General features: G+C 39.9%; 1 protein-coding gene across 1 annotated transcript in view; it reads right to left on the reverse strand.

Annotated features, from left to right (window-relative positions):
- LOC118225773 overlaps nt 1–26,309 on the reverse strand; it is a 218,164-nt gene that overhangs the window by 61,708 nt on the left and 130,147 nt on the right. The window contains exons 10-21 of the mRNA XM_035414675.1: nt 14,247–14,356; nt 9,866–10,189; nt 8,696–9,010; nt 8,385–8,538; nt 7,625–7,719; nt 7,382–7,434; nt 6,739–6,828; nt 6,399–6,458; nt 5,932–6,006; nt 4,132–4,231; nt 888–1,211; nt 151–465 (exon numbers count right to left, since the gene is read on the reverse strand). Coding sequence (XP_035270566.1) covers nt 151–465; nt 888–1,211; nt 4,132–4,231; nt 5,932–6,006; nt 6,399–6,458; nt 6,739–6,828; nt 7,382–7,434; nt 7,625–7,719; nt 8,385–8,538; nt 8,696–9,010; nt 9,866–10,189; nt 14,247–14,356 — 2,015 coding nt within the window. The remainder of the gene's footprint in view (nt 1–150; nt 466–887; nt 1,212–4,131; nt 4,232–5,931; nt 6,007–6,398; nt 6,459–6,738; nt 6,829–7,381; nt 7,435–7,624; nt 7,720–8,384; nt 8,539–8,695; nt 9,011–9,865; nt 10,190–14,246; nt 14,357–26,309) is intronic.

Here is a 26,309-nt window from a genome sequence, read left to right on the forward strand (position 1 = left end):
GGCTGCTATGAAGAGTAAGCGGAGAAAACACCATGACATTCACACCCATCTGTTTTTTAACCCTCACTGACAGGAAGTGACAGCAAAGACCATTTAAAATTCTATGATAAAATCCAGGTCTTACAGGTTTGTTTAATTTGAGTTCCTTACTTGAGGTGACTGTGGTAGTTGTAGTTTTCTGAGTGACAATGATGTGAACAGGGATCTGTAGTTCTCCAGTAGCACACCAATACCAGCCAGCGTCCTCTCTGTTCAGCTCCCTCATTGTCACAATGAATGCCTTTTTAGAACGGCTATATTTGAACTCTGCTCTTCCAGATTTAGCAGATTTCACTTCCACACAGGAGCCCTCAGCCCTGCACCACTTCTTCATGCTGCTTGGATAATTAGTGTGACACTGCACACTGACATGGCCCCCTTCCACACCGGTCACCTCCTGCTGGTCAACCCAGAGTCCAGGAGCTTCTGAATAAAAACCCATGGAATAAAGACAAAAATATAAAGCATTGTATCTGTTAAAAATCAGAACAAACTGCACAAGGCACTTGATTACCAAAGCAAATCATTTCCATAGTCTCATGGATTTAGCCTGGGAGTGGGTTGTAAAAAAATTCAAGAAATGTCACCACACTCTCATTCCTTATGTAGAGCCTAAATAGTTTTACAGAGTAACAATGATATTTTCAAATACACATGACTGCACTTGTATATGTTTTGGTAAAACTCAGTGTTGCTAGGATAACCGCAAGGTTCACTCATTTACCCCCAGTGCAGCACTCTACAGTAGAAAGTACCATGAGGAAATCATGAGGAGAAGTGCAGATGCTGTTATTAAGAGGTTGGGAAGCAGGTCTTTCTGAGTGCAGTGTGTGCTGTAGCCATCTTACCTGCAGTGACATCCAGGTACAGACGTGTGCCCTCATCTCCACCCCCATTGATCTTTACACCACACCGGTAATATCCAGAGTCCTCTGTCTTCAGCTTTGTCATGGTAACAGTGAACACATGATGGGTGTGGTCATCAGTGATTGATGTTTCACCTTTGACTTTCGGAGAGTCAGTGCGCACTACTGTACGACACATATCCCAAGGTGTCTGTTTACAGCAGTATTTCACATAATTTTTATATTTTCTATCATAGTAACGTGGGATGGTGACAGATCTTCCTCTCTGCACTGCTACTTTACTCACTGTGGACACAGCGTCAGCACCTGCAGAGAGAAACACACACTTCATCAGTTTGGGTTCATCTTACCATCACAATGGAATATAACTCAGTCCATAAGGCAGCTGACTTCTGATTTGAGATCCCCTCTGTATCTGTTACTCTCTCTGCTTTCTCCCCTGTCTGAATAAAGTACATCCCATCCTTATCTGGTCCACATAAAGCAGTCTTGGTGAAATGTGGTGTTTAGCCCTCTGTGAGTGGTGTGCCCTTATTACTGAGTATAAACATCACCAACACATTTATTCACTCAAACACACCATGACAATAAGTGTAACCAACACATTGGGTCTTAGTAAAATTTTGGACTAACACGCCAACATATAGAACAAATTGTTACAATAATCTTGTAATTCAATTCATTCGTTAATTTTCAAATGTTTCTTGAACATTCTGTTAAATTGTAGATTTTTAAAAATGATGATGCATTACACAAATGAAAAACTAAAACATAAGTACATTTGGTAATGGTCCCCTACACATCCTTTATAGTAATATTCTGACATTATATATTATTCCTTTACTTATACGTAGCCTCATAACATTGAAATCTCTTATATAAGACAGAACAGCAGTCACACACTCAATACCTTTAGAGACACAGAAGAAACATAAGAGTAACATGGTACAAGAAAAGCGTGGAACAATGGTACCAGCAAACAGTGTGATTAAATGCATTTACACTCAGGACCCGTATTGCAGTTACCCTGCTTTTGCATTCATTCAGAGACAAGTGTCAAGATTTAGTGTATTCAAGGATGTGTTCCATTACCACCAAGTCTAATAAAAGCAGCTTTTCAACTGTAGAATTACATTCAATTACAATCACTTAGTCTTATCCAGAGCAGCATACAGAAGTGGAGATGTACATCACTCTGGGGGAAATGGGTGTTTGCGGATGGGGAATTTAAAAGTATATTTTGCTGGCAGCTGGGTGGCTCACAAGTAAAAGCGGCGTAAGCACCACGGTCTCGGTTCAAATCCGACCCGCTCTTGTGCTGACAGTGGCCAACAGCCCTGCAGGGGCGGCACACAGCCGGTTATATGTACAAAGGGATATAAATGGGTCTCCTCCACCCCTGCTCTGGAATGCGTGTGCAGCTTGTGGTTGAGGTGTGAAAAGAAGCAGCTGGCTGGGACCGTGTGTTTCAGAGAACAACCCGAGACGAGTGTCTTCACTCTCCCGAGGTGGTATCATTACCTGAACGGTGGATATGCATCGATGGCGTCTGTCTTATTTCGGTACTGGTGTAATTTGAACATATTGACTGTTTTATTGGATGCAAGACTAAGCATGCATAACTGTGTGCTTATTAGCGTAGGACATTATTAGTCATTATTAGCACGCTGGCTAAAGCAGTGCAAGTTAAGTAGTAAGTTAGCATCATCCGTTCTGGTAATTACACCAGCATTTGGGACGTACATGAGCATGCTTGTACATAGTTTGTGAATTGGACATTCTAAATTTTGGTGGGGCAGGAGATGCCAACTTTAAAAATTAATTTACAACTCATTTAAAATTCTAAGAAAGAGTCTGGAAATCACAGTATTACAAGTCGAGCAATGGTAAGATAGGAGTTTTTGAATGATTTTCGAAAATCGGGCAAAATTGAGGCCTAGGTGCAGCTAAGGAGGTCAGGCCCCCTTTGGTATATAAGATGCAACTGTGTGTGAGTGACCTGGCAGTTATGAAATGGAGAGCACCATGGTACACTGCATCTACAACACATAGATAAGTAACAGCAGCATGTATACACAGAACAGCATCATAAATTAAGCCTAAATTTAAATTACAGGTTAATAAAATATAGTAGCCTGTGCAAACTAATTCTTGCTTCCGTGAAAAAAAGGCTCATACATTTTAGAACATACTCTCTGGATGTCAGTGTCTTTACATGCTGAGACTTTTAAATGCAATGATTTCTAAGGGGAAGCTTCAGAAAATAATGTGTGCAAAAGTTCTCACAAACATATGTATTCTCCTTCTGTTCTGAGTTTAATCATTTTATTATTAGAGGCAGCAGAACAGCATTATTTCCTGTGGCTAAACCTCTCTGCTCACCACAATAAAGAACACAGCATACTTTCCTGTTGGGTTGAAGCTATTTCTGTGAGAGTATTCACCCTTACTGAACAATACCATAGCAACTTCACATCCAGTTTAAACTCAGAGCTATTTTAATCATGCAAAGTATGTGAAGGCTTGACTTTACTTAGAATATCACGCATACTGATGTGAGGAATTAATCATACTTTTGTTGTTTTTAGACATTTACAAAAATATATTAACTATTAAAATAAAGGTTATTTTTTGGGTTTACATTGCTTTTGGTGATTATGAATGGGCCTTTTTTGCGAGACTACATTCTGGTTTTCCTGAGAGTAACAATGATGCTCTCAACTGCTGTTCACTGTGCTGGAAAGGTGTCTGCCAAATGATTGCAATGTATTGTCTAATATAATATATTCCCCTGTACAACTACACAATGCACAAACATTACAATTTCATCAGTTGAGATTTATGAAAAGGATTTTCAGTATGAATTGGTTTCAATGGCTTTGAAAATAAGAAAGAAATGATTATTCAGTGTAACAGTCAATGAAAAAGTTTAAGGAAACAAAAAAGAAACGACCATCAATTGCAGACGTACAAACACAGTTTCTGGTGGCTTCATGAATTATTTTTTAAACTGTGATTTTTATTCATCGTAAATTAATATTTAAGAAAGTAAATTTGCTTAGCGCAAGTAAAAAGAGAAGCAATTGAACTCAGATTGCAAAAAATATTTTAATTACATCATAAACTCCAGACTTCGGTATAATTCATTAATTCAAGTTTATGGCGCAGACAGTCTCACTGCCACAATGCTCCAGTATTCAGTACACAGAGAGAAATCAAGTCCTACCTGGTCGTACAGAGAGGAAGATGATGGAGATGAAGAGTAGCTGAGTGGTAGCCATATGCATGATGCCAGCTTGTTTGTGTGTGTGTGTATGCATCCGTAAGAGGGTTCAGCTCGTTTTAACATGATTCTCACTTCCTGTTCCTCTCAGTCCCCACCTCTTTGGACCCTCATGCTCTGCAGTCTGTGATCTCTCAGTGGCCAGAGCAGGATATCTATCATTATCATTTCCTGCATCATTATGAATTATCTATTCACTATTAGTTGTTTTGTTTATTATCATATATATGTATTATATTTCTAACTTTATAATACATAAACAGGGATAAAAGTCAGCTTTCAGCCAAGAAATCGTTTACCGATTGAATATGATACAATACAGGACCTCTGAGCATGTCGTAAATATTGAGCTCCCCAGTTTGTTGGCTTTTGAATGCAGAATCCAGAGTTCTCACATACATGAAGACATGAACAACTTAGAATTATACTTTTTTTTGTGCCAGTCAGCTGTACCACATTCATTTAATCATCTAGCAAAGATATGAACATTTTTAGTTTGTCCAGCAGAGGGCATTAGTACATTATTACGTAGGGAAATTGAAAGTATCCTTTTTGATCCAGCAGAGAGCAGCAGAGTCAAACATTTGAAATGGGCTAAATGGCTGCATTTGATGGGAATCCTCAGGCTCCTCACGTTGCAGAGCATCCGGGACTCTTCCCTTGTGCATATAAACCAATGAACTCTTCTTATACAGTTCAGTGATGTAAACAGAATGCCAAACTCTCGGTGCTGTATAGGTATGGGGCATGCCCCCGCCAAGGCGTAACGTGGCGTGATGGCATACCTGCCATCCCAATTTCTGTCTTCAGACTCCTTGCTGCCCCCTATTGAGCTGACGGGGAACATTCACGCATACATATCAATACAATTTGGGTTAAAATATGAAAACCCTTTAGCACAACGAATAAAGGTCCTACAACCAGTGAAAGGAATGAAGGAAAGTTTATAAAGATAATTAAATGCAACTCCCATGAGTCACAGAGCCTTAAGATAAGTATCTTATATGATTAAAGGGGTTGATATTTCTTGGGCAAAGAGCAAAACTGAAGAGTATTACGCCCAGAATTAGCTTTAATCCAACAACAAGCTGCTAATTACTCGTAATCTGACACTTTACTTGTCTGTTAAAGGGTGATTTATTCTCCGGTCACATTACATCAGAAATAGCTAAGAATGGCATGAAGAATAAATGCCCCAAATGAACACCCAAAGGCATTCAGTCATTCAGATCTACTATTTCTATACTGTGCTGCATGGCTTACAACTTCTTTAATATCAGCCTACACTGTTTAAATGCATTAAATATTGGCAGGTGAAACCTGTGTGGTCATAATTACTGAATGTCCCGGTCTGTGTGAAATTAAACCATCAGTGGAATATGAGTAGAATTTGCAGATAGAGTTTGCCATGCAAGAAGTTCCTGCTTCACTGAAGATCTGACATTCAGGAACCGAAACCTCACAGAGGAAAAGACGGTCAAACAGTTGTGATTATTCTTAGCGCTACTCAAACAGCAGAGTGTGAACCCTTTATGACAGCCACCATGTGTCTGTAATCACTGAAATGAGAGAGAAAGAGAAATATCAGGGGAACGTAGAGGTAGTAAAGATGCCATATGACAGCAGTTTCTGCTCCTAGTTACAACAGTAGTTACGGACTCTTACTTCTAATGTGTTGGAAGCAAAAAGAATGATCTGCTCAACTGATGAAAAAATTGCAAATCCATCTAAATATACCTATTTTTTCTGCTGGGCTACTGAGCTGTAAATCACATCATCGGCTGTTCCTGCTGGAGACTGGTTAGGGGAGTGTGTGGCCTGTACAGAAGAGGACATGCATGCACAGTATTTTAGTCACTAACAATGAACTTTACTGAGAGGTATACAAACATTTCCCTTTCAATATTCTGTGGGTCAGACTAAACCTCAGTTTGAAAGCCTTAGACCATATAACTGCATGAAACCTGAACAGCTCATTCTTGTTTCTCATACTTAAATAGCTGTTCCAGTGGTAACGCAGTTCTGTGGAGATTTAAACTCCAGCTAAGCACACTGTAATTGGCACTCTGTGTTTTCGGTGTGGGCATTTGAAGATGTAAATCAAGGTTAAAATACTAGTGATCATACATACATGTTCACCTTTCCCATTGTGTGCCAGGTTACCTACTGATATCTGCTGCCTGACACTGAAATATGATGAACAGTCTTACCTGTGGATTTTTCAGGATGACTGAGCAGTACATGACCTCATCTGCAGACCTCTCAGATGACTGGGACAGTAAGAGGGAACAAGTTTCTGTTACTGACCAGAGTTTACATCACATTACAATCATTTAGCCAATGCTTTTATCCAGAGGGAAGAACAGTATCTAGGGTTAGGGTTAGGAACTTGTTACACAGCTATACCTATAATTTTATCCAAGAAAACAAAATCTGAAAAAGACAGGATCTCTAAACATCTGTAGGAAGGAAGAAATGAGACTGAATTTTGTGAGTGATTCTCTGCAAAGACACTTTGTAAATGTGTGAGAAATCCAACCGCTACCCAACCTGTGGCTGAGGTGGACTCATTCTGTGTGATGATGACCGTGTCTTGGTGAACACTGTGCTGTAGGTCACTTCATCCTCAGAGTCTACAGTCTGCCAGAGGAGAGACACAACGTGGAACTCATCATAATGGCTGGTCTATCTGTACAGACCTCTGCCTTTTAAACGGTACAGTAGGGCCATTCAACAGGTGGACCAGGTACAAGCAAGTGAGCTCATTTCCAAGAGAAAGGACATCAAGCTACAGAGTTAAGAAAAAGCAATATCTACATTTTACTATGAAATAAATCATAGTAGTCGTTCTGTGTAAATAGAGCTAGTGTCTTTAGGCTTGGCTTCTTGTTTGCAGATTCCCAGTTCTACATGTTCAACCAGAAACTTTGTGTGGCTCGAAGTATCCAATCCAAGATTGTTCTGAATTTAATTGAATTTGGTAAGTGCAGCTTTTCTGTATATGAACTTCTTTCACGTAAATAAAGAACCTTCACACTTTGTTGTAGGCAGTAATTTTTTCCACAGGACTACCACTCCACAGTCACCATTTGTCCTTTTCCATTCTGTGGCTCAGCTCATATTCTGATTGATTTGTGTCTGACATTGACCTTCAGCTTTCTCGGCAGAGAGAAGAGTGTAATAACCAAAGTACTGTCACCTCGTTTCTCCTGTCCTCTCTTGCTCTTGCGTTCGGCTGGACGCTCTCTGTGAGGAGACACACGATGAGGTGGGATAAGAGAGCGCGATCAGGACAGAGCTGTGAGCCCCCCCCTATGAGAACCCCTACTGCCTGTGGAATTCTTGTGACTCAGTGTATTCACTAATAGTGTGCTGATCATATACACAGCATCCAAATGATACTTCAACACCCATCATGCTTCATACGGATACTCACTGTGTTTCTTCCACAGCTTCCAGGTAACCATAGCAACAGCTGCCGCCAGCAACAGTATCCCTGATATCATCAGAACGATTATGAGGTCTGAAAGACTGAACAATAGCAACAGGGTGCCTGATATTTAAACTCAGCGGCATGCTTTAGGGTCATATATCCACATTACGGGATTCCAGTACTACTACTGCTGAGAGAAATGAGAAGCTCTGCTCTGAAATCATGCTGCATTTGAGCTGAATTCCTGGTTTCATAACATTTTGTTTCATAAAAATATATTTGTAAAGATACAAAACTTATCTTCTTTTACCTTTTTTTTTTCACCCCCATTTTAAAGGCCAACATGAGATTCAGGGGTCATGTTAAAGCACACTGTGCATTTTTTGCACCACAGACTTGCACCAGAACAAAATAATAACTCCAGTTTCTTTGAGACAATCGTCTTTCGGTATCTGACACTGTGCTTTTTATTGATCATATTTACACAGCCTTAGCGTAGCTGCAGGAGGACGCCTCATTGACTTTGAAAAAGGAATGAATTCTGGGGCACATTGGTCAGAAAAAGCAGTCATTTTATTAAAAAATGGTGCATTTATCAACTATGTTACTTTTAATATTATTATTGTTGTTATATTTATGATTATTAATTATAATTAAACATATTCATTATATTAATTATAAATAATATACATTATTATTTATTTATTTTTAAAAAGATACGAAGTTGAATATTTAGTAGGCTTTTCCTTCATACATATCTTACCTATTGTTGTAAGTGGTTGTGGATGGAATAGATGACCGAGCTATTGTGACTGTTAACTGCTTTGAGGTTGATGGCTCCTTGGCTGTTGCTGATGTGGTAGCTGTGCTAACCGGAAGAGATGTGCATAGTGGTCTTGATGTTGAAGATTGGGTTGCTATGAAGTGTCAGAAGAGAAAACCCCATTAATACCCGTCTGTTTTTCAAAAAAATTCACAACATGCCCTCACAGACAGGAAGTGACAGAAAAGACCATTTAATATTCTATGATTAAATGCATTGTTATACAGGTTTGTTTAATTTAAGTTCCTTACTTGTGGTGACTGTGGTAGTAGTAGTTTTCTGAGTGACAGTGATGTGAACAGGGATCTGTAGTTCTCCAGTTGCACACCAATACCAGCCAGCGTCCTCTCTGTTCAGCTCCCTCATTGTCACAATGAATACCTTTTTAGAACGGTCATCTTTGATCTGTGCTCTTCCAGATTTAGCAGAATTCACTTCCACACAGGAGTCCTCAGCCCTGCACAACCTCTTCATGCTGCTCGGTTCATTATAGTGACACTGCACACTGACATGGCCCCCTTCCACACCGGTCACCTCCTGCTGGTCAACCCAGAGTCCAGGAGCTTCTGAATAAAAACCATAGAATAAAGACTAAAATATAAAGCATTGTATCTGTTAGGTTTCCCCCAAAATAAAAATAAACGTATTCATGCTGCCAGTAGTGTTAGGATTGCGTGGGGGGTTCGGACCCAAGTGCAGAGGAAAAAACGCAAACTCCAAAATGGAAGAACAAAAGACTTTACTTGAAAGGGGGAACAAAAGGGAACAGAAAGCCTCGCAGGGCGACCTTAAACAAAAGGAAAACTTCAAACGCAGGAACAAGAAAATGCAAAATCCAAAAACATCAGAACACCAGGGCATAGGCAAGAACACATGGCTTACAAACGAACAATCAGACATAACCACAAGGATCCAGCACCTGAGTCAAGGGAGGGGGAAACTTAAATAGAACACACTGACGAGACACAGGAGGGCACCATGAACAATCAGGCCACAGAGAGGGAAGGGAAAACAAGACAATTGAAAACAATGATTGGACAATTGGAAACAATCATACAATTAACACAGGGGGAGCAGGACACAAAACAGAAGTGCCGCCATCTGGCGGCCCAACAGGGAAAACGCAGACAGAAACACAGGACCATGACAAGTAGATTGCAAAGAAAGTACCATTAAAGTTGCCACCCCACTCTCATTCTTTGTGTAGAGTCACAAACAAACATGCCAGCACTTTTATATGGTTTGGAAAAATTCAGTGTTGCTAGGATAACCACTAGGTTAACCCATTTACCCCCAGTGAAGCATTCTACAGTAGAACGTTCTGAGCAGCATATGATTGAAAATCATCAAGTGAAGATGCTGTTATTAAGAGGTTTGGAAGCAGGTCTTTCTGAGTGCAGTGTGTGTTGAAGCCATCTTACCTGCAGTGACAAACAGGAACAGACGTGTGCCCTCATCTCCACCATCATTGATCTCTATAGCACACCAGTAAAATCCAGTGTGCCGCTCCGTCAGCTTTTTTATGGTAATAGTGAAGACATGCTGGGTGGGGTCATCAGTGATTGATGTGTCACCTCTGACTGTTGGAGAGTCAGTGCGTAGTACAATATGACATATGTTCCAATCTGACCCCCAACACCAGTACTTCACATGCTTTTCATATTTCTTTTCATAGTGACATGGGATGGTGACAGATCTTCCTCTCTGTACAGCTACAGTATTCACTGTGGACACAGCACCAGCACCTGCAGAGAGAAACACGCACTTCATCAGTTTGGGTTCATTTTACCATCACAATGGAGTAAAACTCAGTCTATAAGGCAGCTGACTTCTGATTTGAGATCCCCTCTGTATCTGTTACTCTCTCTGCTTTCTCCCCTGCCTAAATTAAGTACATCCCATGCGTATCTGGTCCACATAAAGCAGTCTTGGAGAAATGTGGTGTTTTGCCCTCTGTGAGTGTCACTAAAACACACCATGAAAATAAGTGTAACCAACACATTGCATCTAACTAAAATTTGGTCTAACACACCAACATATAGTACAAATTGTTACGATGATCTTGTAGCTCAATTAATTCCCTGAAGCTCATTTAATTATTCTAGAATATTCTATTAAATCGTGGATTTTTAAAAATTATAATCCATCATACAAATGAAAAACTAAAACATAAGTACGTTTACCCAGTCTGAAACTATTCATCTTGAATTCACCAATGCCCAGAATCTGAATAAATAGGTTTATGTCAGTAATGGTCTCCTACACATCCTTGACAGTAATATTCTGTTATTTTTTATTTTTCCTTCACTTATACATAGCCTCATAACATTGAAATATCTTTTATAAGACAGAACAGCAATCACACACTCAATACCTTTAGAGACACAAAAAAACACACACAAGAGTACAAGATAAATATGGAACAATGCTACCAGATAAACAGTGAGATTAAAAACATTTACACTCAGGACCTGCATTGCAGTTACCCTGCTTTTGAGTTCAAACATACTCTCTGAATGGAAGTACCTTTACAAGTTGAGACTTATAATGCAATGATTTCCAAGGGAAGACCCCAGAAAATAATGTGTGCAAAATAGCTCAGAAACAGATATGCTTTCTTTCCACTCTTAGTTTTATCATTTGTGGCGTGGATCGGGGCATGCCCCCGCAGTGCCCCTCCCAGCCGTATAGGCATCAGCTTAAACCTGCCACCAGGCCAGCTGGTCAGGACCCGGGACAGCACCACGCTATGAAGCCCAGCCACAGGACCCTGGAGAGCGGCAACCTGGAAATTCCCCAACTCCCTCCTGTGCACTCAACACACCTGCAATCAATGAGGCAACACAGCTGCCGCCACTCCAGGGAAATGGGCTGGGAGCATAAAAGGAGGCCTTTGTCTCCCTTGAGGAGAGGGTTTTTGGGCTGCAGAAGGGCTGTCAATACATGTTTAAAACTTTTTCCTTGTCTTTCAGAGTCTGGTGGAGATGCAGGATCACATCCCTCTTCCTGGTTTAAAGAGGGATCCCCTCAGCTGTCTCCCGGCCGTCACTACCCTTAATTTTGGTTACTTTACTTTAATTTAATTCCGACTTTAGTTGTTGAGTTTGGTTTTGTTTGTGTATATCATTTTGGTTAAATAAAAGGCCCTGTTGGGCTATTTTTCCCCAAACCTCTGGTCTATGTATTTCTGTGTCGCCCTGCCTGCACCATCACGCCCAGTACGGTGCCACACATTTTACCATTAGAGTCTGCAGAACAGCGTTATTTCCTGTGATTAATCCTCTAGCTCACCACAGCAAAAAACACAGCATATTTTACTGTGGGGTTGAAGTTATTTCTGTGAGAGTATTCACACTTACAGTACCAAATACCATAGCAACTACGCTTTCAGTTAATGCTCAGAGCTGTATGTGAAGGGTTGGCTTTACTTAGAATATCACGCATACTGATATGGGGGATGAATCATGATTTTATTGTTTTTAGACAGTTACAAAAATATATTAACTTTTAAAATACAGGTTGTTATGTTTTGGGTTTACATTGCTTTTAGTGATTATAAATGGGCCTTTATAGCGAGACTACATTCTGGTTTTCCTGAGAGTAACAATGATGCTCACAACTGCTGTTCACTGCTGGAAAGGTTTCTGCCAAATGATTGCAATGTAAAGTGTAATATAATGTATTCCCTTGAACAACTACACAATGAACAAACATGACAATTTCATCAGTTGAGATTTATGAAATGGACTTTCTCTATGAATTGGTTTCAATGGCTTTGAAAATAAGAAAGAAAAGAGTATGCAGTGTAACAGTCAATGAAAAAGTTTTTTAAGGAAACAAAAAAAGAAAAGACCATCAATTGCAGACGTACAAACATAGTTTCTTGTGGTTTCATGAATTATTTTTTAAACTGTGATTTTTATTCATCATAAATTAATGTTTAAGAAAGTAAATTTCCTTAGCGCAAGTAAAAAGAGAAGCAATTGAACTCAGATTGCAAAAAATATCTTAATTACATCATAATCATATTCTATATATGTAAACTCCAGACTTCAGTATAATTCATTAATTCAAGTTTATGGCGCAGACAGTATCGCTGTTACAATGCTCCAGTATTCAGTACACAGTGAGAAACTAGTCCTACCTGGCAGTACAGAGAGGAATATGATGGAGAGGAAGAGTAGCTGAGTGGTAGCCATATGCATGATGCCAGCTTGTTTGTGTGTATGCATCCGTAAGAGGGTTCAGCTCGTTTTAACATGATTCTCACTTCCTGTTCCTCTCAGTCCCCACCTCTTTGGTCCCTCATGCTCTGCAGTCTGTGATCTCTCAGTGGCCAGAGCAGAATATCTATCATTATCATTTCCTGCATTTTATGAATTATCTATTCACTATTAGTTGTTTTGTTTATTATCATGTATATGTATTATATTTCTAACTTTATAATACATATAAAACAGGGATAAAAGTCAGCTTTCAGCCAAGAAATCGTTTACCGATTGAATATGATACAATACAGGACCTCTGAGCATGTCGTAAATATTGAGCTCCCCAGTTTGTTGGCTTTTGAATGCAGAATCCAGAGTTCTCACATACATGAAGACATGAACAACTTAGAATTATACTTTTTTTTGTGTCAGTCAGCTGTACCACATTAATTTAATCATCTAGCAAAGATATGAACATTTTTAGTTTGTCCAGCAGAGTGCATCAGTACATTATTACGTAGCGAAATTGAAAGTATCTTTTTTGATCCAGCAGAGGGAAGCAGAGTCAAACATTTGAAATGGGCTAAATGGCTGCATTTGATGGGAATCCTCAGGTTCCTCACGTTGCAGAGCATCCAGGCCACTTCCCTTGTGTATATAAACCAATTAACTCTTCTTGTACAGTTCAGTTGGGACATTTGTTGGGATTCAGGAATACGTTATTATTATTTGCTTTTGTAACCAATTTTTAACAGGCTTCATTGTAAGTAACTCATTGGGAATTATATATCATAATGCAGACAACATTTACCTTCTGTAAATATGTGTAGCTTGTTACAGTACATAGTTAAAAATAACACAGTTGATGTGCACATAGTCAAAGAGCGTTAATTTTAAATCATATGTGCACTATTACCATTATTAATAAACATCATCATATATAATTGAAATAGGATAAAAACTGTGGCAACGTGGTAATAGGTGCAGATATTGGGGTGTTAAAGCTGAGGCTAGAACGATTCTGGCGATGATGGCATCAGAGCGGATCTACATCTAATAAAAAAGGGAAAGCACAATTTCGGTACACAATTTATATGGACAGGGAAATCAAGTACTTTGATTGATCAAAAAAAAAAAAACATTACGTCCCACATCAATGGTCGTACAGTAGATTGCAGGGCTCTCCTTTGTTATTTGCATAAAGTCCCACGTCCTCTATTCTTTCTCGAGTGCCGCGCTCCTATCGCATCAAACACGCGGTAGAATAATCGTTCAATAAACGAACATTCGCTTTTCACATTAACAGTTATCTCCTCTCGACCCCAAAACATTAAACCAGTTATGCATTTCATTGTATTCTCGTTGTTTTTGTTATTGTTATTGCTAATGGTTTCTTCCAGTCGTGTAAGCCCACGTGTATCTTTAAGTACACAAACATCCTTTAGGGTAAAAAAAATTCTCATTTGGCTCGAAGGTGTTTCATAGAAGATTTGCCAAAGGTGCCTCAACAAAGTGCTGATTGATGCTAGCAGTAAAACTCCATGTGCCAATTTAGCGAAAACTGGATTAATAATAGAAGGATCACACGACTTACTGCGGTATCGCCAAATCTTCCAAAAGGCGACGGCGGAGCATATTAGGAACACCAAAGCAACCCCGGTGTGTCGTAGCGGCCCCAGAGTCCGTTCCAAGCTCGTCGGTGCACTACGCAGAAGAGACTGGTTTGAGTGTCATTCAGTGAGCGCACCACAGATAATGTTTCTGTATTATCTCCTCAGTAGTGTCGCACATTGGAACTCATTTCCAAGCATTTGGTTGCACATCAGTGTGTTCCCTGCAGGCAGCAAAAGCACTGAATGAGCTCCAGTGCAGCTGCAGTCTCGTGGTGAACAACCTGCCTGCTTACAGGAAGTGGGAAAGTTGTTCACAGACAAATCAGAGGGGATGTACATAGACTGGCCTCACTCACTGAAAGAGGAAAAGCTATGGGGAGAACACAAAACTCATCTGGAACACTGCTGGATTCTGTGTTCTGGACAGTAAAAATAGAAGAGTAGAACACATTAGAATACCCTTCTGTTGTGCTGGTCAGTTTGTTGTTCTCTTGGGGTTCGAGAGAGAGTTGTGATGGTATCAGTCAGCAAGTGTAAAGCCCAGTCTGAAAGTTTACCCATTATTTTTATTTTTTTTAACTCACTGTATTTCTTCCACTGCTTCCAGGTAACAGTAGCAACAGTTGCTGCCAGCAACAGTGATGTCATCAGGACGATTATGAGGTCTGAAGGGCTTAACAGCAGTAACAGGGTGCATGAAATTTAAACTCAGCAGCATGCTTTAGGGTCATATATCCACATTACGGGATTCCAGTACTACTACTGCTGAAAGAAATGAGAAGCTCTGATCTGAAATGATGCTGCATTTGAGCTGAATATCTGGTTTCATAGCATTTTATTTCATAAAAATATATTTGTAAAGATACAAAACTTATCTTCTTTTACTTTTTTATTTTCACCCGCATTTTAAATGTCAAAATGAGATTCAGGGGTCATGTTAACACACGGTGTGCTTTGTTTGCACCACAGACTTGCACCACAACAAAATAATAACTCCTGTTTCTTTGAGCCAATCGTCTTTCGGTATCTGACACTGTGCTCTCTATTGATCATATTTACACAGCCTTAGCGTAGCTGTGGGAGGACGCCTCATTGACTTTGAAAGAGCAATGAATTCTGGGGGCACATTAGTCAGGAAAAGCAGTCATTTTATTAAAGAATAATGGGGGACCAACATCCTATTAAAATTTTTAAACTATGTTACTTTTATTATTGTTATTATTGTTATTATTATTATTATTATTAATATTATTATTCGTTTTGTTGTTGATTTAACTTTTTTTTAAAAATATTTAGAGGGCTTTTTCTTTATAAATACCTTACCTATTGTTGTAAGTGGTTGTGGGTGGAAGAGATGACCGAGGTATTGTGACTGCCAACATCTTTGAGGTTGAAGGCTTGGTGGCTGTAGCTGATGTGGTTGCTGTGCTAACTGGAAGAGATGTGCATAGTGCTCTTGATGTTACACATTGGGTTGCTATGAAGTGTCAGAAGAGAAAACACCATTTATACCCATCTGCTTTTCAACCCTCACTGACAGGAAGTGAGAGAAAAGACCATTTAATATTCTATGATTAAATGCATTGGTATACAGGTTTGTTTAATTTAAGTTCCTTACTTGTGGTGACTGTGGTAGTAGTAGTTTTCTGAGAGACAGTGATGTGAACAGGGATCTGTAGTTCCCCAGCAGCACACCAATACCAGCCTGTGTCCTCCCTGTTCAGCTCCCTCATCGTCACAATGAATACCTTTTCAGAGCGGTCATCTTTGATCTCTGCTCTTTCAGATTTATTAGAATTCACTTCCACACAGGAGCCCTCAGCCCTGCACCACTTCTTCATGCTGCTTGGTTCATTATAGTGACACTGCACACTGACATGGCCCCCTTCCACACTGGTCACCTCCTGCTGGTCAACCCAGAGTCCAGGATCTGAATAAAAACGATAGAATAAAGACAAAAATATAAAGCATTGTATCTGTTAGGTTTTCCCCAAAATAAAAATAAACTTCACTTTGAAGCCACTCAAAGTCCAAAGAAAATAATTTCCATATTCTCATGGATTCATGTTGGCAGTAGATTGCAATGAAAGTACCATTAAAGTTGCCACCCCACTCTCATTCATTCTGTAGAGTCACAAACAAACATGCCAGCACTTTTATGTGTTTTGGAAAAATTCAGTGTTGCTGGGATAACCGCTAGGTTAACCCATTTACCCCCAGAGCAGCACTCTAGAGTAGAACGTTCTGAGCAGCATATGAATTAAAATCATCAAGTGAAGATGCTGTTATTAAGAGGTTGGGAAGCAGTGCGTGCTGAGGCCATCTTACCTGCAGTGACAGACAGGTACAGATATTTGCCATCATCTCCACCCCCATTGATCTCTACACCACACCAGTAATATCCGGTGTCCCGCTCCGTCAGAGATTTTATGGTAACAGTGAAGACATGATGGGTGGGGTCATCAGTGATTGATGTTTCACCTTCGACTTTTGGAAAGTCAGTGCGTACTAGAGTACGACACGTGTTCCAACCTGACCCCCAACACCAGTATTTCACATGCTTTTCATATTTCTTATCATAGTGACATGGGATGGTGACAGATCTTCCTGTCTGTACAGCTACAGTACTCACTGTGGACACAGCGTCAGGACCTGCAGAGAATCACACACTTCATCAGTTTGGGTTCATTTTACTATCACAATGGAGTAAAACTCAGTCTATAAGGCAGTTGACTTCTGATTTGAGATCCCCTCTGTATCTGTTACTCTCTCTGCTTTCTCCCCTGTCTGAATAAAGTACATCCCATCCTTATCTGGTCCACATAAAGCAGTCTTGGTGAAATGTGGTGTTTAGCCCTCTGTGAGTGGTGTGCCCTTATTACTGAGTACAAACATCACCAACGCACTTATTCACTCAAACACACCATGACAATAAGTGTAACCAACACATTGGGTCTTAGTAAAATTTGGACTAACACGCCAACATATAGAACAAATTGTTACAATAATCTTGTAATTCAATTCATTCATTCATTTTCAAATGTTTCTTGAACATTCCGTTAAATCGTAGATTTTTAAAAATGATAATGCATTACACAAATGAAAAACTAAAACATAAGCACATTTGGTAATGGTCTCCTACACATCCTTGATAGTAATATTCTGACATTTTTTATTTTTCCTTTACTTATACGTAGCCTCATAACATTGAAATCTCTTTTATAAGACAGAACAGCAGTCACACACTCAATACCTTTAGAGACACAGAAGAAACATAAGAGTAACGTGGTACAAGAAAATGTGGAACAATGGTACCAGCAAACAGTGTGATTACAGTGTGATTAAATGCATTTACACTCAGGACTTGTATTGCAGTTACCCTGCTTTTGCATTCATTCAAAGAGACAAGTGTCAAGATTCAATTTCTTTAAGGATGTGTTCCATTACCACCAAGTCTAATAAACACAGCTTTTCAACTGTTGAATTACATTCAATTACAATCACTTAGACAGTCTTATCCAGAGCAGCATACAGAAGTGGAGATGTACATCACTCTGGGGGAAATGGGTGTTTGCAGATGGGGAATTTAAAAGTATGTTTTGCTGGCTGCTGGGTGGCTCACAAGTAAAAGCGCCGTAAGCACCACGGTCTCGGTTCAAATCCGACCCGCTCTTGTGCTGACAGTGGCCAACAGCCCTGCAGGGGCGGCACACAGTTGGCTATACGGGCAAAGGGATATATGGGAGGGATTAAACTGGGCGGGGATAGTACTGTTTTTTACTTGTGCGACCCCTATTGTCTGTCCAGGGGCCTGTGGCTGGCTCTCTGCGCATGCGTATAAATGGGTCTCCTCCACCCCTGCTCTGGAATGCTTGTGCAGCTTGTGGTTGAGGTGTGAAAAGAAGCAGCTGGCTGGGACCGTGTGTTTCAGAGAACAACCCGAGACGAGTGTCTTCACTCTCCCGAGGTGGTGTCATTACCTGAACGGTGGATATGCATCGATGGCGTCTGTCTTATTTTGGTACTGGTGTCATTTGAACATATTGACTGTTTTATTGGATGCAAGACTAAGCATGCATAACTGTGTGCTTATTAGCGTAGGACATTATTACTCATTATTAGCACGCTGGCTAAAGCAGTGCAAGCTAAGTAGTAAGTTAGCATCATCCGTTCTGGTAATTACACCAGCATTTGGGACGTATATGAGCATGCTTGTACATAGTTTGTGAATTGGACATTCCAAATTTTGGTGGGGGAGGAGATGCCAACTTTAAAAATTAATTTACAACACATTTAAAATTCTAAGAAAGAGCCTGTAAATCACAGTATTACAAGTTGAGCAATGGTAAGATACGAGTTTTTGAATGATTTTCGAAAATCGGGCAAAATTGAGGCATAGGTGCAGCTAAGGAGGTCAGGGCCCCTTTGGAGTATAAGATGCAACTGTGTGTGAGTGACCTGGCAGTTATGAAATGGAGAGCATCATGGTACACTGCATCTACAACACATAGATAAGTAGCAGCAGCATCTATACACAGAACGACATCATAAATTAAGCCTAAATTTAAATTACAGGTTAATAAAATATAGTAGCCTGTGCAAACTAATTCTTGCTTCCATGAAAAAAGGCCCATACATTTTAGAACATACTCTCTGGATGGCAGTGTCTTTACATTCTGAGACTTTTAAATGCAATGATTTCTAAGGGGAAGCCTCAGAAAATAATGTGTGCAAAAGTTCTCACAAACATATGTGTTCTCCTTCTGTTCTGAGTTTAATCATTTTACCATTAGAGGCTGCAGAACAGCATTATTTCCTCTTTTTAATCCTCTCTGCTCACCACAGTAAAGAACACAGCACATTTTACTGTGCGGTTGAAGCTATTTCTGTGAGAGTATTCACACCTACAGAAAAATACCATTGCAACTTCACATTCAGTTTAAACTCAGAACTCAAACTCAAAGTATGTGAAGGCTTGACTTTACTTAGAATATCATGCATACTGATGTGGGGAGTGAATCATAATTTTATTGTTTTTAGACAGTTACAAAAATATATTAATTATTAAAATACAGGTTGTTATTTTTTGGGTTCGCATAGCTTTTAGTGATTATGAATGGGCCATTTTAGCGAGACTACATTCTGGTTTTCCTGAGAGTAACAATGATGCTCTCAACTGCTGTTCACTGTGCTGTAAAAGTGTCTGCCAAATGATTGCAATGTATTGTCTAATATAATATATTCCCCTGTACAACTACACAATGCACAAACATTACAATTTCATCAGTTGAGATTTATGAAAAGGATTTTCAGTATGAATTGGTATCAATGGCTTTGAAAATAAGAAAGAAAAGAGTATGCAGTGTAACAGTCAATGAAAAAGTTTTTTAAGGAAACAAAAAAAGAAAAGACCATCAATTGCAGACGTACAAACATAGTTTCTTGTGGTTTCATGAATTATTTTTTAAACTGTGATTTTTATTCATCATAAATTAATGTTTAAGAAAGTAAATTTGCTTAGCGCAAGTAAAAAGAGAAGCAATTGAACTCAGATTACAAAAAATATTTTAATTACATCATAATCATATTCTATATATGTAAACTCCTGACTTCAGTATAATTCATTAATTCAAGTTTATGGCGCAGACAGTCTCACTGCTACAATGCTCCAGTATTCAGTACACAGTGAGAAACGAGTCCTACCTGGCAGTACAGAGTGGAATATGATGGAGAGGAAGAGTAGCTGAGTGGTAGTCATATGCATGATGCCAGCTTGTTTGTGTGTATGCATCCGTAAGAGGGTTCAGCTCGTTTTAACATGATTCTCACTTCCTGTTCCTCTCAGTCCCCACCTCTTTGGTCCCTCGTGCTCTGCAGTCTGTGATCTCTCAGTGGCCAGAGCAGGATATCTATCATTATCATTTCCTGCATCTTTATGAATGATCTATTCACTATTAGTTGTTTTGTTTATTATCATGTATATGTATTATATTTCTAACTTTATAATACATATAAAACAGGGATAAAAGTCAGCTTTCAGCCAAGAAATCTCTGACCTATTGAATATGATACAACACAGGACCTCTGAGCATGTCGTAAATATTGAGCTCCCCAGTTTGTTGGCTTTTGAATGCAGAATCCAGAGTTCTCACATACATGAAGACATGAACAACGTAGAATTATACTTTGTTTGTGCCAGTCAGCTATACCACATTAATTTAATCATCTAGCAAAGATATTAACATTTTTAGTTTGTCCAGCAGAGGGCATCAGTACATTATTACGTAGCGAAATTGAAAGTATCCTTTTTGATCCAGCAGAGTGCAGCAGAGTCAAACATTTGAAATGGGCTAAATGGCTGCATTTGATGGGAATCCTCAGGTTCCACATGTTGCATAGCATCCGGGACTCTTCCCTTGTGCATATAAACCAATGAACTCTTCTTATACAGTTCAGTTGGGACATTTGTTGGGATTCAGAAATACTTCATTATTATTTGCTTTTGTAACCAATTTTTAACAAGCTTCATTGTAAGTAACATTGGGAATTATATATCATAATGCAGATAACATTTACCTTCTGTAAATATGTGTAGCTTGTTACAGTACATAGTCAAAAATAAGAGTTGATGTGCACATAGTCAAAGAGTGTTAATTTTAAATCATATGTGCACTATTACCATCATTAATAAACATCATCATATACAATTAAAATAGCATTAAAACTGTGGCAACGTGGTAATAGGTGCAGATATTGGGGTGTTAAAGCTGAGGCTGGACCGATTCTGGTGATGATGACATCAGAGCGGATCTACATCTAATAAAAAAGGGAAAAAACAATTTCGGTACACAATTCATATGGAGAGGGAAATCGAGTACTACGATAGATCAAAAAAAAAAAACATTGCGTACCACATCCATGGTCAGTAGATTGCAGGGCTCTGCGGTGTTACTTGCGTAACGTCCCACGTCTTCTCTATTCTTTCTCGAATGCTGCGCTCCTACTGCATCAAACACACGGTAGAATCAGGGCTGGCCCATGGCATAAACACTCCTTGTTTAGGGCCACAACCGCTAGGGGGGGCCACACGACCACAAGGGGGGGCCACACGATCCAATGTTTATCTAAGGTAAATAACGTTATTTTCGTATTTACGTTATTCACCGGACCTATAGCAGAACTAGCGGTATAAATTGAAAATGGAATAATAATAGAAGGATGACACGACTTACTGCGGTATCGCCAAATCTTCCAAAAGGCGACGGCGGAGCATATTAGGAACACCAAGGCAACCCCGGTGTGGCGTAGCGGCCCCAGAGTCCGTTCCAAGCTCGTCGGTGCACTACGCAGAAGAGACTGGTTTGAGTGTCATTCAGTGAGCGCACCACAGGTTATGTTTCTGTATTATCTCCTCGGTAATGTCGCACTTCGCAACTTATTTCCAAGCCTCTGGTTGCACATCAGTGTATTCCCTGCAGGCAGCAAAAGCACTGAATGAGCTCCAGTGCAGCTGCTGTCTCGTGGTGAACAACCTGCCTGCTTACAGGAAGTGGGAAAGTTGTTCACAGACAAATCAGAGGGGATGTACATAGACTGGCCTCACTCACTGAAAGAGGAAAAGCTAAGGGGAGAACATAAAACTAATCTGGAACACGGCTGGCTGCCGTGTTCTGGCCAGTAGATGTAGAAGAGTAGAACACATTAGAATACCCTTCTGTTGTGCTGGTCAGTTTGTTGTTCTCTTGGGGTCGAGAGAGAGATGTGATGGTATCAGTCAGAAAGTGCAAAGCCCAGTCTGAAAGTTTAACCATTATTTTTATTTTTTTTAACTCACTGTGTTTCTTCCACAGCTTCCAGGTAACAGTAGCAACAGTTGCTGCCAGCAACAGTATCCCTGATGTCATCAGGACGATTATTAGGTCTGAAGGGCTTAACAGCAGTAACAGGGTGCATGAAATTTAAACTCAGCAGCATGCTTTAGGGTCATATATCCACATTACGGGATTCCAGTACTACTGCTGCTGAGAGAAATGAGAAGCTCTGCTCTGAAATGATGCTGCATTTGAGCTGAATATCTGGTTTCATAACATTTTATTTCATAAAAATATATTTGTAAAGATACAAAACTTATCTTCTTTTACTTTTTTATTTTCACCCGCATTTTAAATGTCAAAATGAGATTCAGGGGTCATGTTAACACACTGTGTGCTTTGTTTGCACCACAGACTTGCACCAGAACAAAATAATTGAGGCAATCATCTTTCAGTATCTGACACTGTGCTCTTTATTGATCATATTTACACAGCCTTAGCGTAGCTGCAGGAGGACGCCTCATTGACTTTGAAAAAGGAATGAATTCTGGGGCACATTTGTCAGGAAAAGCAGTAATTTTATTAAAAATAATGGTGGTCCAACATCCTTTTAAGCATTTATAAACTATGTTACTTTTATTATTATTATTTTATTATTATTATTAACTTCTTTTTTAAAAAGATACTAAGCTGAATATTTAGCGGGCTTTTCCTTCATACATATCTTACCTTTTATTGTAAGTGGTAGTGGGTGGAATAGATGACCGAGGTATTGTGACTGCTAACTGCTTTGAGGTTGAAGGCTCTTCAGCTGTAGCTGATGTGGTTGCTGTGCTAACTGGAAGAGATGTGCATGGTGGTCTTGATGTTGCACATTGGGTTGCTATGAAGAGTAAACGGAGAAAACACCATGACATTCACACCCATCTGTTTTTCAACCCTCACTGACAAGAAGTGACAGCAAAGACCATTTAAAATTCTATGATAAAATGCATTGTCATACAGGTTTGTTTAATTTGAGTTCCTTACCTGAGGTGACAGTGATGTGAACAGGGATATTTAGTTCTCCAGTAGCACACCAATACCAGCCTGTGTCCTCTCTGTTCAGCTCCCTCATTGTCACAATGAATGCCTTTTTAGAATGGCTATATTTGATCTCTGCTCTTCCAGATTTAGCAGAATTCACTTCCACACAGGAGCCCTCAGCCCTGCACCACTTCTTCATGCTGCTTGGATAATTAGTGTGACACTGCACACTGACATGGCCCCCTTCCACACCGGTCACCTCCTGCTGGTCAACCCAGAGTCCAGGAGCTTCTGAATAAAAACCATAGAATAAAGACAAAAATATAGAGCATTGTATCTTTTAGGTTTTCCCCAAAATAAAAATAAACTGCACTTTAAAGCCACTCAAAGTCCAAAGCAAATAATTTCCATATTCTCATGGATTCATGCTGGCAGTAGATTGCAAAGAAAGTACCATTAAAGTTGCCACCCCACTCTCATTCTTTGTGTAGAGTCACAAACAAACAGGCCAGCACTTTTATATGTTTTGGATAAACTCAGTGTTGCTAGGATAACCGCTAGGTTAACCCATTTACCCCCAGTGCAGCATTCTACAGTAGAACGTTCTGAGCAGCATATGATTGAAAATCATCAAGTGAAGATGCTGTTATTAAGAGGTTGGGAAGCAGTGCGTGCTGAGGCCATCTTACCTGCAGTGACAAACAGGTGCAGATATTTGCACTCATCAACACGCCCATAGATCATTACACAACACCAGTAGTATCCAGTGTCCCGCCCCATCAGATATTTTATGGTAACAGTGAAGACATGATGGGTGGGGTCATCAGTGATTGATGTTTCACCTTCGACTTTTGGAGAGTCAGTGCGTACTAGAGTACGACATGTATTCCAATATAACCCCCGACACCAGTATTTCACATGCTTTTCATATTTCTTATCATAGTGACATGGGATGGTGACAGATCTTCCACTCTGTACAGCTACATTACTCACTGTGGACACAGCGTCAGCACCTGCACAGAAACACACACTTCATCAGTTTGAGTTCATTTTATTGTCAGAACAGAGTAAAGCGCAGTGGAGTAAAACTCACAATGGAGTAAAACTCAGTCTATAAGGCAGCTGACTTCTGATTTGAGATCCCCTCTGTATCTGTTACTCTCTCTGCTTTCTCCCCTGTCTGAATAAAGTACACCCCATCCTTATCTGGTCCACATAAAGCAGTCTTGGTGAAATGTGGTGTTTAGCCCTCTGTGAGTGGTGTGCCCTTATTACTGAGTACAAACATCACCAACGCACTTATTCACTCAAACACACCATGACAATAAATGTAACCAACACATTGGGTCTTAGTAAAATTTGAACTAACACAGCAACATATAGAACAAATTGTTACAATAAACTTGCAGTTCAATTCATTCATTAATTTTCAAATGTTTCTTGAACATTCCGTTAAATCGTAGATTTTTAAAAATGATAATGCACTATACAAATGAAAAACTAAAACATAAGCGCATTTGGTAATGGTCTCCTACACATCCTTGATAGTAATATTCTGACATTTTTTATTTTTCCTTTACTTATACGTAGCCTCATAACATTTAAATCTCTTTTATAAGACAGAACAGCAGTCACACACTCAATACCTTTAGAGACACAGAAGAAACATAAGAGTAACGTGGTACAAGACAAACGTGGAACAATGGTACCAGCAAACAGTGTGATTAAATGCATTTACACTCAGGACCTGTGTTGCAGTTACCCTGCTTTTGCGTTCATTCAAAGAGACAAGTGTCAAGATTCAATTTCTTCAAGGATGTGTTCCATTACCACCAAGTCTAATAAACGCAGCTTTTCAGCTGTAGAATTACATTCAATTACAATCACTTAGACAGTCTTATCCAGAGCAGCATACAGAAGTGGAGATGTACATCACTCTGGGGGAAATGGGTGTTTGCAGATGGGGAATTTGAAAGTATGTTTTGCTGGCTGCTGGGTGGCTCACAAGTAAAAGCGCCGTAAGCACCACGGTCTCGGTTCAAATCCGACCCGCTCTTGTGCTGACAGTGGCCAACAGCCCTGCAGGGGCGGCACACAGTTGGCTATACGGGCAAAGGGATATATGGGAGGGATTAAACCGACGGGGATAGCACTGTTTGTTGCTTGAGCGACCCCTATTGTCTGTCCAGGGGCCTGTGGCTGGCTCTCTGCGCACGCGTATAAATGGGTCTTTCCCCCACCCCTGCTCTGGAATGCGTGCGCAGCTTGTGGTTGAGGTGTGAAAAGAAGCAGCTGGCTGGGACCGTGTGTTTCAGAGAACAACCCGAGACGAGTGTCTTCACTCTCCCGAGGTGGTGTCATTACCTGAACGGTGGATATGCATCGATGGCGTCTGTCTTATTTCGGTACTGGTGTCATTTGAACATATTGACTGTTTTATTGGATGCAAGACTAAGCATGCATAACTGTGTGCTTATTAGTGTAGGACATTATTACTCATTATTAGCACGCTGGCTAAGGCAGTGCAAGCTAAGTAGTAAGTTAGCATCATCCGTTCTGGTAATTACACCAGCATTTGGGACGTATATGAGCAAGATTGTACATAGTTTGTGAATTGGACATTCCAAATTTTGGTGGGGCAGGAGATGCCAACTTTAAAAATTAATTTACAACACATTTAAATCTCTAAGAAAGAGCCTGTAAATCACAGTATTACAAGTCGAGCAATGGTAAGATAGGAGTTTTTGAATGATTTTCGAAAATCGGGCAAAACTGAGGCATAGGTGCAGCTAAGGAGGTCAGGCCCCCTTTGGTGCATAAGATGCAACTGTGTGTGAGTGACCTGGCAGTTATGAAATGGAGAGCACCATGGTACACTGCATCTACAACACATAGATAAGTAACAGCAGCATGTATACACAGAACAGCATCATAAATTAAGCCTAAATTTAAATTACAGGTTGATAAAATATAGTAGCCTGTGCAAACTAATTCTTGCTTCCATGAAAAAAAGGCCCATACATTTTAGAACATACTCTCTGGATGGCAGTGTCTTTACATGCTGCGACTTTTAAATGCAATGATTTCTATGGGGAAGCCTCAGAAAATAATGTGTGCAAAAGTTCTCACAAACAAATGTATTCTCCTTCTGTTCTCAGTTTAATCATTTTACCATTAGAGGCTGCAGAACAGCATTATTTCCTCTTT

The sequence above is a fragment of the Anguilla anguilla genome, chromosome 4 (assembly GCF_013347855.1).
Source record: "Anguilla anguilla isolate fAngAng1 chromosome 4, fAngAng1.pri, whole genome shotgun sequence".
Lineage (NCBI taxonomy): Eukaryota > Metazoa > Chordata > Actinopteri > Anguilliformes > Anguillidae > Anguilla > Anguilla anguilla.